The sequence below is a fragment of the Condylura cristata genome, unplaced genomic scaffold (assembly GCF_000260355.1).
Source record: "Condylura cristata isolate star-nosed mole 26May11 unplaced genomic scaffold, ConCri1.0 scaffold00002, whole genome shotgun sequence".
NCBI classification, from domain to species: Eukaryota; Metazoa; Chordata; class Mammalia; order Eulipotyphla; family Talpidae; genus Condylura; species Condylura cristata.
The window spans coordinates 54,802,883-54,818,055 of NW_004567103.1; the positions used below are offsets into that span (position 1 = coordinate 54,802,883).

The following is a 15,173-nucleotide window of genomic DNA, read 5'->3' on the forward strand; positions in this document are numbered from 1 at the left end:
TTTATGTTCAAAGAATGGTAGAAATTATACCTACCAGAGAAATCTTCCGATGCTTTTTGAGTTGCTGTTTTGTAAATTTTCTTTCAGAATTCACAATCTATAAATTTATAGGAGTTCCTCCCTTCCCCCCATGCTGCATTCTTTTCACCTATGAGGATAAAAAGTTGGATTTTCTATATGTATTTTTAAAATTTCTATTCTAATGAAAGTATGCTAACATAATTGTCATTTTTAAAAAATTGACTAAAAAGCCCATCACTAAACTAAATCTCTAGTTTTGGTAAATCAGACTTTCTAAAGGAAGGTAACTGGTTTTTACATAAAAATTACCAAAAGTAACCCAAACCACAAAATCATTGGTAGAAAACACAGACTTTAAAATGGTAAGTGGTTTTCTGTTCCATGATTCACCAAGAATTTCTTATAAAATTAAATTGTTAAAAACTAAGATATTAATACCTTAATGAAATGCCTGTTTTTATATATAAACTAAAGCCAAACAACTCCTCTCCACAAACACATAAGCAGAAACACTAAAACCATAATTCCAAGGACTACAGGAAGGGGCGCTTGCCGCTGCATAATCATCTGTGGGCTCTCAGGTCTGTCTGGGACCTGAGTCAGCACACTCACCTGACCAGTAGTTGTCCAAGGAAACTTCTTCCTGGGGTAAGTGGGCCAAATTCACACAATGACAACAATTATTAAAACACTTTCCCCCTTCCACCTAGCTTTTTTTCTTTAGCCTTAGTTTATATATATAACGTTAAAGGAATACTGAAATTAATTTGCTTAACCATACTAGTAATGTCAATAACAGAATAACCTGAAGTCTACTGTTAAGGAATACTTACGCTTAAGGTGCCAAGTTAGAATTTTATCACCATATAAAGGTTCACTCATTCATTTTACTCTGAAATGGAAATACTTGGGTATATAGGAAATACACCAATGTGCTGAACAAGATTTAAACCTGTTAAGTGTACTGAAGTTACAGTATAAAAGATATTCTGATTCTATAGAGCAAGTATGTAGACTACTCTTCCTCATGTTCTCCTACTATTTCAGACAAAAGAATTCTGGATCCCTGAATATTCTGAAGTTGCCACTATTGTTCTGAAATTACATATGTATGTAGAAGTAACTGTAAAAAAGTGCTTTTTACTACTTAGACCAACAGGATATTCTCCACTTACCCATTGTTTCATTGAATGCGAAACAAATTCTATTAATAGTCTTTATTCCATATGGAAAAGTACAGTAGTTGTGCAGAAAACAAAACTACTTAACAGAAGAGTAAAACTTTCACAAACATTAAAGAAAAAAATTAAAACAATAAATAAGCCATAGTAGTTACAGCAGAACTCATGAAAAGCCTATAAAAAACAAAAAAGCTATACAAAGTATATGTACATACTGAGGAACAAATGTTGAAGAATGACACCAGAAGATTCCTATTTGTACAAAACCATAATGATGCCCACAGGAACTTGATTACAACTAATCATTTTAAAAAACACTCTGTAAATATAGAACTTCCTTCTCTCTAATTCTAGAAAATAAATTTCACATCCCAACATAGAAAACAAATACATTCCCTCCTCTTAAACTAGCATTCTGACATCCTCCAATAACACATCATCTTCATATAAAAATACCTTTAAACCTAGATTCATTCCTCTACCTCATCTTTATAAATGAATAATACATCAGTTTGGACTAAAGTAGCACCTCAAAGGTGTTTGTATAAATGAGATAAAGTGCCGTTACTGGTATACTGTTAACATGCCACACACAATAATATATCGGTCAGTGCAATAACCAGCATGGATGAAGCTTACAAAAGCATGCAAATATGACTTTTTAAAAGATTACTTGAAATAGTTATATTTACAAGTTTGACTGTAACTTGGCTATTTAATATGTACAGCATGTGACTATAAAGCAGTGATTTTACAATAAAACAAAAACAGTCAGCAACCATACCTTAAGTATCCAAATTAAATATTGTCCTTAAAGGACCTTAGAAGGCTTGTTCTGGGAGTGCTATCATTGTTAAAAGCAGTTTCAAAACCAGTTGAGAGCTAATTTACAGGTCACCAAGAATGCTGGTCTTAGTACTGGTGTTAGTAATTTAATCCAAATCCTATTTGACCACCAATCATGATTCCAAATGGCTTATACTGCTTTCAAATATTAAAAACATCTTAAAGCATGAATTTAATTCCAAAAAGGTGCTATAAAAATATTTTGAATAAGAAACAAACATGGAAATGTTTAATCTTCTTAAAGGAACTGCTATAAAGGAAAAGATAAGTGAAGTTTTCTTATTTTCCTAAAAAAAAAATTTAACATTTGCAATCATACTTATAATTCAGCTAGAAATCCCTTAGATCTTAATTTTATATGTCTATATCTATCTATATATAAATTGGGATTAGACTCAACAGTATGTCAAGTTGAAACATAATTTTTCCCCAGGATAAATCATTTGGATATTATGCTGTGGGTTAAACCTAACACTAGACATGTATATTCTGTAAGAAATATTGTGACTTTTATCATATAGCAAAGGCTAGCAGAAAAGTGGGAGAAAAATCCAATTTAATAAGATAAGCACTAATATCTTCTTGACTGTCGTAAATTTTTAATTCAATAGGTTTAACTAGATGTAATTTTTCATTATGATTCACATTCTTATTTATGGTGACTTCTAAGCTAGCGATTAAGTTTTACCCCACCTGTTTGATAATGGCATCTGATCTGCCTCGGAGGGAGAGAAAAGTATGGCCTACAATGTAATTTTTCTCATGAGAAACCATTTGATTACCACCAGCCTTCAACAGTTTTCTCCAAGTTCTACAATGCATCTCTCTTAAGACTCACACATTTGACTCTATGAATGATCGCTTTGGTTTTGCTGAAGGGAGGTGACTCCTGTGGGCTTCATTGCTGATGTGAGGTTGCTGTTTAGAGACACTTTCCTGATACATATGAGAAACAGTCTTACTTATCCTGTTATCTGGACAGTGGACTGGCATTTGACACTTCTTTTCTTCTAGCTCCTTCACCTGGGCACCATTGTGAACACCCCCACCCAGCGTAGAAACAGAACAGGTTTTGGCTTGGCTAGTGTATCCTCCTGCTTGTTTGAGAGAGGTCTTCTCAGAGTTCGAGGCTTGCAGGCCAGCTGCAGACGTGTTGGTCAGGAGCCCCTCTGAGACTTGACAGTGCCAGGTGCGGTTTGGAACACTGCTCTGCTGCTGGAACCTCGCAGTCTTATCCATGATTCCCATGAACGGGGTATTGCGTGGTCTGTGCTCGGCTGTACCACTTGGGACCTGGTTAACCACTTTGTCTTTCATTCGAGCATCTGGTCCCTGTACCTTGAAGCCCTCAGAAAAACTGCTGCTTGAAGTCAAACTACTGGTTGAACTTGACATCTTAATGCTGCTAGATGGGGAACCAGAAGAACCTGAGCTGGCATGGGAAGCTGGGTGTCGCATGTCGCTCAATGGCCCGCCTTGATTTAAAGGGGCTATATCTGCAGCAACGGAAGCATGCGACAGGAGCCTCTCCGCGGTTTTTATCTTGCTGGGTAAAGGATATACAGCCACACTCTCACTGTGCTGCAGCTGAACACTGTGGCCAGGCCCCAACCGCTCTCCCAAGTGGCCTGAGGCAGCTCCTACAGTGAAAGTCCCTGAACCTTCTAAATGCTGGGTTCTGCTGCCAGCAGGAACTACAGGGTTTCTACCTGGCATGGGACTCAGAGGAGGATTCTGAGAAGAGACTTGAATTTTTGTACTACTGTTTCTCAAGGCAGACTGTCCAGAGCCCAGGTGCTGGTTGGTTTTTACTATCTGTGCCTGCTTGGTGGGCTGCATAATCAGACCTGGCTGGCCCACAGGCTCTCGCAGGGGCTTGCCGATTCCAGGCCTATTCTGTGGTGATGCTGGCCTCATTTTCGACTGTAACCCTTCTTGAAGGTTTCTAATATATGGGGAGGGGACTGAGGACGGCTGGGATCTAGGAGCTGGGGAAATAGGTTCTTCCTGAGGAGATGTTTCTTCTTCAGTCTCAAGATGGAAGTGGTCATTTAATCCAGGGGTTGTGATATCCTCTTCATTATCGGAATCATTGGGGGGAGCTGGAGGTGGGCACTGCTGTTTCTGCTGTTGGCTCCTCTGGAGTTGCTTGCATTCCTCTTCTACTCGGGCCAAAAGTCTCTTGATTTCCTGGTTATTGGGACAGAGTTTCACTGCTTCCCTCAAGTCAGCCAGAGCTGCCACAAACTGCCTATATATTAAAAAGAAGATAAAATTATAAGCTATGGAAGCACATGGTCTGAATGTACTAACTTGACAAAACTAGGCTACCTAAAACTACAACTCCGAAAAGAAAAAAGGTGGCATCAGAGTGAGTTCTGGACATTCTGCAGTATACAGGATCTACTTAACCAGCTTAGGGGTGTTGGATTTGAACCCCTATCTGTGTAACTCCAGAGCTGGGATGCTTCTGTGCAGACCACTGGACTCGGAATGAGAACAGATCTGAATCCTTGGCTTGGGTGTCAGAATCAAAGCTTCCTTCACCACCTCTCACTTTACCCACCTCTGCAAGGCTTCTAAGTCTGCTCCCACCGTCCCACCACCTCCTTTTTTTTTTTTTTTTAAAGATTTATTTGTGCATACAGAACTGGGGTACAGGCCAGAGGCTCAGGGGCGGCGAGAGGCTTCACCAGAGACAGAGTGGGGAGCAGAACAGGCAGCTTTACAAAGTACACTGCTGAGGGGAGCAGCGGGCGGGTCAGGAGAGGTCTGCCACACCATGTGGTCACCTCCGGGGCAGGTGGGAATCGAACTCATGCAGAAGTGGCGTTAGCTTCTTAGTGCAGTGCTTTAACCCGCTGCGCCACCAGAGCCCACCATCTCCTTTTAATGTCCCCAGTTGGCAGTTTCACTGACAATATGGACTAATATGGGAGCTTTATGTTATAATGTCAACTGGGAAGAATGGGAGGTAAAGTTATTGAACAGTCGGGAGGAAGTAATAAGCCATTGCAGTAATATCCACTACTTGCCTCTTGGAAGCTACGAGTTTAGTGAGAAATGAGTCACCTGAGTAATGCTTATAAGCCAGAGGCCCCCAAAGGCAACCAGCAACTTTGATACCACAGAAATACAAAAGGCATCTCTACTTACACCATCTGGCCTCAGACATTACCTGCTATTTCTCTTTGCTCTTGCCCTGGCATAGAAAGCTTCATAGGATTTTGGTTTCAGTTCAAGAGCCTTGGAAGCAAATTCTTCTGCCATGCCAAAATCCTGGTGTCAATATTTAAACACGAGTCAAAAGCGGCACTGAAACATACTACAGGCAACCTTTTAATAGGTGTTTCATTCTAAAGGTTAGGAGAGAACTGAGATATCATTGTAGAGAGATGAAAGGCAAGTTTGGAATTCTTTTCTATTTTAAAGCTATTTTAAAGCTTATTAATTTTCTTAAGAGAAGATCCATTAGAAAAATAAAGCTGGAGAGGGAAGGTGTGGAGAGAAGATGGGACGGGAAGGGAGGGAAGAGGTAAAGAGAGAAAAGAGAGAGAACAGTGGTAGAAGCAGTGCCCATGAGGCAGGTGCAGACAGATGCCACACACCAGCCTCAGGGGGGGCACGTCACTTCACACTCTGTAGCTAAAAGGCCAGCGGGTCTGTGCAAAAGCAGGCAAGTTACCAGATACAGCTGTGGGAAGATGAAATTAAAAATGAAGTGAAAAATTTACTAGTTACCTATGAGTTAACTATTACAAACAGAAACACTAGGCAGATGAAACACTTGTGTTAACTTCTGGGATGGGCCACTACGATAGGGCTGGCAATTCAGCTGAAAGAGGGTGGAGGAGTGATCTGGGTTGCTTCTCGTCGTGGAAAGAGGACACTTGCCCCAAGTACACTCTGGCAACATCTTGAGGGGAAGGGAGGGTCAGTGATCAAACGATGGTCATGTGAGGGAAGCAGCTTCATGTGCCAGACTCACAAAAGGTGCTAGCAAATCAGAAAGTATAGCCCATTCTTTGATCTATGGAAGGTGGTCCTTTACCACTAGGAAAACCTTGCTATTAAAGGATGAAACACAGCTTACATTTGTTTTTCTTCGGCAGCGAGACAAATTGAGATAGAGGGAAACTCTTAATTCATTGAATGGTCTCATGTCCTCCCCGAATCCTTCTCGAGGAAACTTCCTTAAGGCATACTGGTACCTCTGTGCTGCCTCTTTCATCTTCCCTTTCTAGGACACAAAAATCACATTAGTGTATCTTTTCAGATGTGTCAAGATGCATTAGTTCCCAAGATGAAGATGATCCTGGTGAGGTTACCCACACCCTCCAAACCTTCACTCTTGTTTAGAGGGCCCCAGTGAGTGAGAGCAGAGCAGGATGCACAAGCTAGCCACGAGCACACTCACTGCCAGCACAGGCTTCCCAGTGTGTACTCCACAGCTAGAAGGAAGCAGGTTTTAGAGGAAGGGTAAGAAATTGCCAAGCTGATTACTATCGATCAATCCATCAGATTATTCTCCCTGTTAGACATTTTTCAAAGCCTTCTCATGAATGAATTCTCATTTTCAGGTATTTTATTACTGAGCTTAATAGAAATCAAGCGGGGAAAAAAAAATGATCCAGTTCCTAAGGCAAGTAGAGTCTTGCTATGGAGTAATATTTTTTCTTTTAAGGGAAACTATGCATGGACTCTAAAAATCAGAACAGCACTTCCCGTCATTTTCAAGGCTAAAGAAATCCATTTGCTCAGTCAGTTCTGTTTCACAGCAGGTGTGAAGTCTGTTGAAAATGGCTTGATATTTCTAGCATAATTGCCTACCAAAATTTGTATTAAAACCACTTCAAAGCCAGAACAACACACACTCTGAACTCAATTTCAAACTGATTCCAAGCCAGAAACCCTGCTGGGTCACGCTATATACCTATTTATTTTTTATTATTAAAAAAAAAGAAAAGGCAAAGTCTAAAACACAGAAAATATTGCACCCTCATGGCAAAAGGATTAAAATGGCCATACTCTAGTTTTTGGTTTTCATAATCTTAGTAATGTCTTAAAGGTGGGCAAAAAGGTGATCTACATCAATGTCCTAAGCACCTGTTTGATTTCAATCTGGTCTTCACTTATTTATACCATTACAGTTGGATTGGGGCACAGTCACACTCCATTGTTAACTGTGGCTGCTTTGATGCTGCAGTAACGAAGTTGGGCAGTTGTGACAGAGACCCCAGGGCTACGTCCAAAACATTTACCATCTAACCCTTCGTAAAGAAGTTTGTTGACCAACGGCATCTAAACTGATGTCTTATTGGGAAAATTTAAACTCATTAATCTGTCAATCACATTTCATTTCCAAGGGAAAATGAGGCAGGAGGAGACCTCCTCTACTGAGTAACTGAATATTATATATTACTTAGCTATCTTAAATACAAATATCTCTAGCAACAATTTCAGGTTCCAGAACTTTATAGATACAATAAAGGCAGTGGTCACAGAATGGCTCTTTTCTCACATAACTACTTAGAGGGCACTCCTCTCCTAGGCATCTCACGTCCACAGGCACACAGCCCCACCCTCTATGATGGACCAGGTAGACCAGAAACACCACCACCTTCATCCCAAGGCACCAGTCAGAGTCACTGGCACAGCTGCAAGAATTTGATCCAAAGTAAGGATTCTCACACAAATGGAAGTGCCTTTTACTTTAAAGATACTTCTGTGAAGATGCTGAAGCCTGGATATGAGGCTAACATGCCTGCACAGTCCTAACAAGCTGAAACTACACAGATTCTGAGCAGGGGCCCACTAAGGTGGCTCACCGGCTGTTAAGTCACAGAAAAGGGCAATACCACTTACTTTGTACAACACATTTCCTTCCTCCATTAACTTTTGTAAAAGTATAATCAAAATATCAGGTTTGGAAGTAGCCATCGCCCAAGCAGCATTTCCTGTAAAATAAACAAGCAGTTAGAAGCACTTCAGTCTTGGAGGAAAGGAATCTCCTGCTTCTGTGGCTCACAGGTGCAGAGAAGCACTGCCTATGTGTGCTGCAGGCTTCCAAGTGACAACGTCACCATGGACAAAAAAAAGCAGGACTAGGGGAGGTGGCTTCCCCTGAAACCCGTCTTAGGCTTCAGCAGTTAGGAGGGACTGTGGCAGCACAAACTTACTGTGGTGAGAAAGTAGCATCAGGGCAGCCATGGCCCTTCCCTCTCCTATGATGGGCTTTGGGGCAAGATCAATTAAGAGAGGCTCCAGAGTCCCTCAGTTTCCAGGGGCGCCCATCATGACTGCTGGCAAGGAGAGGAGCCTGTTCTTATGTGATCTCGCCCTCCCCTGTAGTCGCCATTACTATCTACTTGGGGACTTCAGGCTATGGCCCTTCTGCCCCTTCCCAGCACTCATGTGCCAGCCCTCCCTGCTCATGTTGAAGTCAGACTTCCTCCTGGTCCACAGCCCAGCTGCCATTCTTTCTTAGCCTCATCTGAACACTTAAGGGGGGGATGGCACTTAGGAGCACACACTCAGGGGTCAGGCGGCTCGGGATGAAAGGGCGATTTGCCACTAGCTAGAACTCAAGGAAGTTATTTACCTCCTTTGTAACTTAGTGGTGTCAGGTGAAGTAAGTTAAGACCTGAACTCACTCAGTATGCTCCTGTGGACTGCTTAGTAATATTAATGTCTCCTCATCATGGCAGCTCTACCCAGGACTTCAGCTGCCCATGGGTCTGGCACACTAGATCTCAACAGCAGATTCAGGGGCTCATTCCCACACATTACAAAAGCTGGTCATATCCAAAGCAGGTGCACATGAGGGGCTTTCCCTCACGCTTCTCCACCCCCTATATTACCTCAAGTGACCATGCTCTGGCCTCTAGTAAATCATGTGACCTCCTCACAGAAATTCTGCTGGTGTTGCCATTTCCCTACCAAGCTGGTGATGATGACCCCAGCACAGCGGTTCTCAAACTTGGCTGCTCAGCAGAACCATCAGTGAGCTTCCAGGGGCACTAACACTCCTGGTCCTGGAGGGCTCTTCTAGCCACCCCACAAGTGGTCTCTGGGCACCCTGAGTATTATTCACCACAGTCTACTTTCTCCTGGTGGCATGAATAATGCAAGCCTTCTAGATGGCTACATTAAAGGAGCCTTGGAGAAGGAATGAGATCTACAAACACCTGGCAACTTGACCTGAAAGCAGGCCTGTGTTTATGGTTCTTAAAGACACTCTAGCATATCTTGGCTGAACTGGGGGGTTTTACTGACCCAATTTGGCGCCTTTCCGCAGCAGTGTCACCACCACTGATGTGTTTCGACAACCAATAGCTCTGTCCAAGGGACGCATCCCACTGTGGTCCACATGCTCAATCACAGCTCCCTTCTCAACCAGATACAGCACCTGCAGTGGGAGAACAGGCCCTGAGGAGCAGCTCGCCCGCCTCTGCACCCTGGTTTGGAGTGGGCATCCTTATTGTTCTTCTGATCGTTGATGCCTTTCATCACCAGGGATCCCACAATGGAAATGAAGTTGACAGGAAACAGAAGAGGAGATGTTAAAGTCAACTGGACATCAGCAGTGTGAAAGACATAGGAAGGTTCCTAGGGATAGCTTGGGTGTACACGAACTTATCATATCCTTCACCCTTCCCAGGCCAGAGAGACACTGGCACGTCTTTCACTGCGGGTACTCAGAGGCACACCGCCTAGTAGCTCCAGCAGGTTGGCAGGTTTGGTCAAAGGGCACTTCACAAACTCAGACCCACACAGCCTCAGGTAATGAGCAGCTTGGGATCAAATTATTGGGATTAGAGAGATGGCTAGTGTGAGACCATGACTTTCAGTGATAAAACCTTTTTACTTTAACTAAAGAGAACAGGAAAAACCACTTTGGCTATTCAAATTGCTCTATATAACAGAAAAGCAGCCTGTAGCCAATTTAGATTTTTCTGGTGGGCTTGATCAATAGTCCACCAGCCATTCAATGCACCAGAGGAATTAATATTCCAAATATATAAAGAACTCCTACAATTCAAAAACACGAAATCCAAAGAACTCAATTAAAAAAGGGCCAAAAGATTTGCATAGATCATCTCCAGAAATAAGCAAATGGACAACACACATATAATAAGATGCTCAACATCACTAATCACTAAGGAAATAAAAACCTGAATCTCAAAGAGGTATCACCTCATACTGTTAGGATGGCTGCTATCAGAAAACAAAACAGAAGAGAAAATAAGTGTCTTCTACAATCTGGAAAAATAGGAAACTTGTGCATGTTTGGTGGGAACGTAAAGTGACATAGTCTTGTCATAGTCAGCAGTAGGCAAAGGAGGGGGAGGAAGAGGAGTCCCTGAAAGGAGAAAGCTAGCAGGGGATAGTAGTTCCTGGTAGTGCTTAGTGCCCAGATCTTTCCTCTTGAGCATCTGAGTCCATCGGGATAACCCATGCCTGGGTCCATGTTACTTAGGAACTGCTTACAGTAGCAGAGCATGGCAGTTCCTTGACAATGTAAAGAACAAACATGACCATGTAAGCCAGCAATCCCACTTCTGGCTCCAGATCCAAAAAACTATGGATACACCCATGTTCGTAACAGCACTACTGACAGCAGCGGAAGGTTTAGAAGCAACCCAAATGCCCATTAACAATTGAACAGACAAACAAAATGTGTTAGATACATAAAGTGGAATATTATTCACCCTTAAAGAAGGAAGCCCCATTACATAATAGTATGCAATATGGATAACATTGGTGGCATTTGGCCAAATGAAATAAACCAGGTACAAACGGACAAATATTTGTATGATTCCATGAAGATGAGGGACCTAGAGTGGTTAGATTCATAGGCATGTAAAGTAGAAAGCTGATTCCCAGACACTGCAGGAAAAAAAAAAAAAGAGGATTTGCTTAACAGGATAGTTTGTTTTACAAATGAAAACCGTTGGGCACTGTTTGTAGAACAATGTGAAATGTACTTAATTAACCTGACCACAAATGAATTCTCCACTGAGAAATGGCTAAGATGATAAATCATATTATTTTCTTTTACTACAATTTTAAAAATGACATTAATATACTAAGCTCCCTTACTCTTCTCTGATGTTGATGAGCTGCAGGACCTGCTAAGATAGTATAAACTGATAAATGAATATGTGAGGTACAGTTAAAATAGCTGTTTTGAAAAATGACATTAAGTATAGTTTACAAAGTCCAGGAAATTTAAGACCATTTAATTCAAACATTACTGACTTTTTAAAAATATCGAGACACAGCTGTGTAGGGACATGATATCTTCTGCTCCCAGCTCCTTGGCTTCCAGCAACACAACACCTGCTTCTCTAGCCAAACCCTACATTGGACACTGTTAAATGCTTCTCAACATTAACTGTCTGGAGCACACAGTTCTTGTACCTGCGGGGTGCATGAGCTACAGAACCACACAAAGTCATGTTTCTGCCCAAAATGACATTTGATTCTTAACTTGCTGAGGTATTATTCCTCCTGCCTCAGTTAGACTTAGGTACTTGAAAGAGATGATACCCTATACATCTTACATTTTTTTTTCTGGACAATGCCACATCACTTTAAAAATAGTGACTTTTTTGATTAGTAATTTCTCATAATCTAAAAGTGGCTTCTGAATGTTAGATTCAGGAGTCCTATTTATATGGATTACTGGGAAAAAAAAAGCTGCACATGCACACAAAATAGATAAAGTGACTTATACATGTGTGCATGTTCCTATATGTGGATGCTGTGTGAGCAGTTTATCATCATGTATTTTTAAGGCTTTTATGAGCCCATTGAAGTCTTTACTGCAAATATAAAGAAACAAAGCAGAGAGACAAAACTAACTATATGCATTTAGAAATCTGACCACAGAACTGACGCTACCAGAAGTGGGAGGTGGAGATGAAACAAGGAAGGGAGGTGGGTGAGGGATTAGGGGTGCTCTGTAGGTGGCTGTGGTGCTAGATCTGAGAAGGTGTGAACCTGTACCCCTAAATCAGACAGTGTTGTAAACCCATATTATCACAACAAAATAACTAGACTTGCTGCGGGGGGCGGGGGGATCTCCCTCACAGCTCTGGAATTGAGAGCATGACAAAATCCGAGGAAAGTGAAAGACACGCCCAGCACACACATGCTGCCCACACTCAGCACAGGTTCCCACACTGGACACGTTGCATTCCTGGTCTCCGCAGCTGGCCCCATTAGCAGGTGGCCAGTGCCCGTGGTACGTACAGTCTCTGCATCTCCATAGAAGGCAGCCAGGTCCAGCGGAGTGCGGCCGTTCTTGTCCGTCTGGTCTATCTCAGCTCCTTCTTCAACCAGAAACTGGACCACTGCCCTGCGACCTTTCAGACAAGCCCAGCTTAATGCAGACAGACCTTCTTTGTCCAGAGCAGAAAGGCTGGCCCCTGAAAGAAAAGCCCATTCACAGGTGACCTCTGGAGAGCAAGCCCAGCACAAGTTGTTCCTTCCCCGCCAATGCGTGGCCTGACCTGCCTGGCAATCAGGCTGTGAAATCTGAAGCAGACAGGCAAGACCAGTCACCCTTGTTGCTGAGTAATGGGCACAGGGCTGCAGTTCCAGCTCTCCATACCAGGGTGTTTGCTGGAACATTTCCATTTGAATAGGAAACTAGTGAATGGAGCTGCCAAAGCCCTTTTCTTTGTTGAACCAAAAGGATCCTACCCAGGGACAGATGTGCTGCTACCTTTTGAAAGGAGAAATTCCACGGTGCTCAAGTGCCCTTCACATGCAGCCACCATGAGGGGTGTCCGGCCCTGCTTGTCACTTAGGTTCACATCACAGCCATGTTCCAGCAGTAACCTGACGATCTGAAAGAAACACTCAGAATGACATCCTTCCTGCAGCACTTCAAATCATGCACTCCATACCCAGGCATGTCTGACCACCATTAAAAGTCATGAAAGGACTCTTTAAAAACACGTCTGTGCTGTATAATCTGTGCAACCTGTAAGATCTTTTTGTAGCCTCCCTTTGAACATCCCCTCCAAATGTATATTCTTGTCAACACAGCCAATTGATTGCTCTCTCTACAAAGCAAGCAAGCACATACTTGGGAGAATCAGTAATATGGAGGAGCAGGGATGCCAGTCACAATCATGATGACAGGACAGCAGCGTCGGGACAACAGAGCACAACTGAAGGGAGCCAGTCCCGGTGCTCAGGGATTGCAGCCGAGCTCTACAGTTTCTACAACTGGGGGGCGTGGGGAGGTGGGGGAAGAGTAGCCTGACTTAGAGAGTGCTAATTTTTCTACAAAGCTTCCTGGAGGTTCTCAGGGCTGTGCCTTCAGACAGGAATGGGGAGCAACATCAGACACTGAGCAGTGGCTCCTCTGACCACCCTCCCAGAGTAACTGCTTCATCCTGTCCAGCCTCCCTCAAGCAGGGCAAGCTGTATCACCACAGCAACACTAATCATTTCTTATTCTTGATGCAACACTAATCATTTCTTATTTCTTATTCAGTGCTGTCCAAAGTTCTCCACGACTTAGGAAACATGGAGACCAGGAGAAGGGATCAGATCTGGCTTCCACAGAAGCTATGAGGGTGACAGGGAAACTAAGCTCATGAAAATGTAAAGGAGAAAAGCCAGAACCTCAGTGGGAAGCTCACATAATCATCTACCAGTGGAGCCAGTAGCAATCGGAAGAGATTTGATTTCATACTGTAAACTTGGAGCTAGGAAGTTCTTCCTGAACTGCACATGGCAGACTGCACTGATGCATTTGTAGATTGTGTCTAACTAGGTGCTAGGCATGGGTGGATCCATGACCACTGTTTACAGAAAGTAGTAAATGACTGAACTGCAGCTCTCAAGGATTCATGAAAGGCAGCAACATGTCATTCCCTGAGAAAGAAACCAGCTTAAATCACAGGGCTTATCCGGAGGGGAAGATTTCTTTCACAAAGAGTACAAGAAAACCACTCTTTGCAGTATTGGGGCAGATGTGTTACACAATCCCAACAACAGACTTCTACTACCATGATGGGGCCCCCCTAAAACCCAGTTACAAGGCAGAGTGGATCTCTGTTGGTTACCAGCCTACATGTGTGACTGTTACACCTGTGAAATAATTAGCTTTTATCAAGTAGGGCTGAGATCCCAGAACATCAAAAAGACAGGGCTCAGGTAACCTCATGAGACTTGGGGAGAAATAAGCAGCAGTGAATGCTACTCCCATTTGAGCTCTCTGAAGTGCTGGGGGCCCTCTGGGTACCTGCCAATGCCCCTGGCGTGCTGCACAAAACAAAGGTGGGACTCCTCTCCGGTTAGTCCGCGACACGGCAGCTCCCCGCTCCAGCAGCAGCTCACAGACCTCCAGCTTCCCTCGTCCTGCAGCGGCAGTCAGGGCTGGAGTCACAGGGGAGGAGTCTGTTAGTATGTGATGGTTAAAGGTGTCTGCAGATTCTCCTGTCTTCCTCCCACTGAGAGGAAGGGTCTGTGTAGTTCCCCTTTCTTGAACCTGGATGAGTTCTGAGGCAGCTCTGACCCACAGACTCTGGCAGAAATGATGCTATGGCAGTGTCTGGGCCCAACCCAAATGACCAACTGCGTGTGCCACCCTGGATGGCTACCCAGCTGAGTCCCAGGTGAACTTGGCCACACCAACTAAGGCTGAGCAGACATGAGCCAGCCTTAGTGAGCCCAGCCCAAATGTAGCAGTCACTAGCTTTTTGTTTTATTGTTTGTTTTTATAGCAAGAAATCATCAGAAGATAGTGTCAACACAGTGCAAACCCAGAAGTCAGTTATTCCTGTTCCGTCTGGTCTCTTACCCTAAAGTTATCTATTTCCATCAACAAGAATAGTTACTGAGGTCAGTGATGAGCATATCACATCATTCCTGCCTTTATGGAGTTCAGAATCCTTAACAAGTCAAGATGTGCCATCAGGAATGTTGAGAACACAGAAAAGGAGGCCTTGGGCACACAGCCCCATGTGACCTTGAAGGCAGAGAGGTGGTAAAAGCTACAGAGAGGAGAACAACTGTACCAGGATAACAACAGTGCCAAAGAGAAGAATATAGAGCAAGGGGCTCACGCAGACCTCACCTCAGTGACTGCCTCCCCACGCCCAA

General features: G+C 43.3%; 1 protein-coding gene across 2 annotated transcripts in view; it reads right to left on the reverse strand.

Annotated features, from left to right (window-relative positions):
• The window catches only part of TANC1 (tetratricopeptide repeat, ankyrin repeat and coiled-coil containing 1), a 229,335-nt gene that overhangs the window by 5,912 nt on the left and 208,250 nt on the right, over window positions 1–15,173 (reverse strand). For both annotated transcript variants that reach the window (XM_012726872.1, XM_004674876.2), the window contains exons 21-28: window positions 14,314–14,447; window positions 12,781–12,904; window positions 12,306–12,481; window positions 9,324–9,456; window positions 7,914–8,005; window positions 6,142–6,288; window positions 5,227–5,327; window positions 35–4,299 (exon numbers count right to left, since the gene is read on the reverse strand). In XM_012726872.1, the coding sequence (XP_012582326.1) occupies window positions 2,883–4,299; window positions 5,227–5,327; window positions 6,142–6,288; window positions 7,914–8,005; window positions 9,324–9,456; window positions 12,306–12,481; window positions 12,781–12,904; window positions 14,314–14,447 (2,324 nt within the window). In that variant the 3' untranslated portion in view covers window positions 35–2,882. The remainder of the gene's footprint in view (window positions 1–34; window positions 4,300–5,226; window positions 5,328–6,141; window positions 6,289–7,913; window positions 8,006–9,323; window positions 9,457–12,305; window positions 12,482–12,780; window positions 12,905–14,313; window positions 14,448–15,173) is intronic.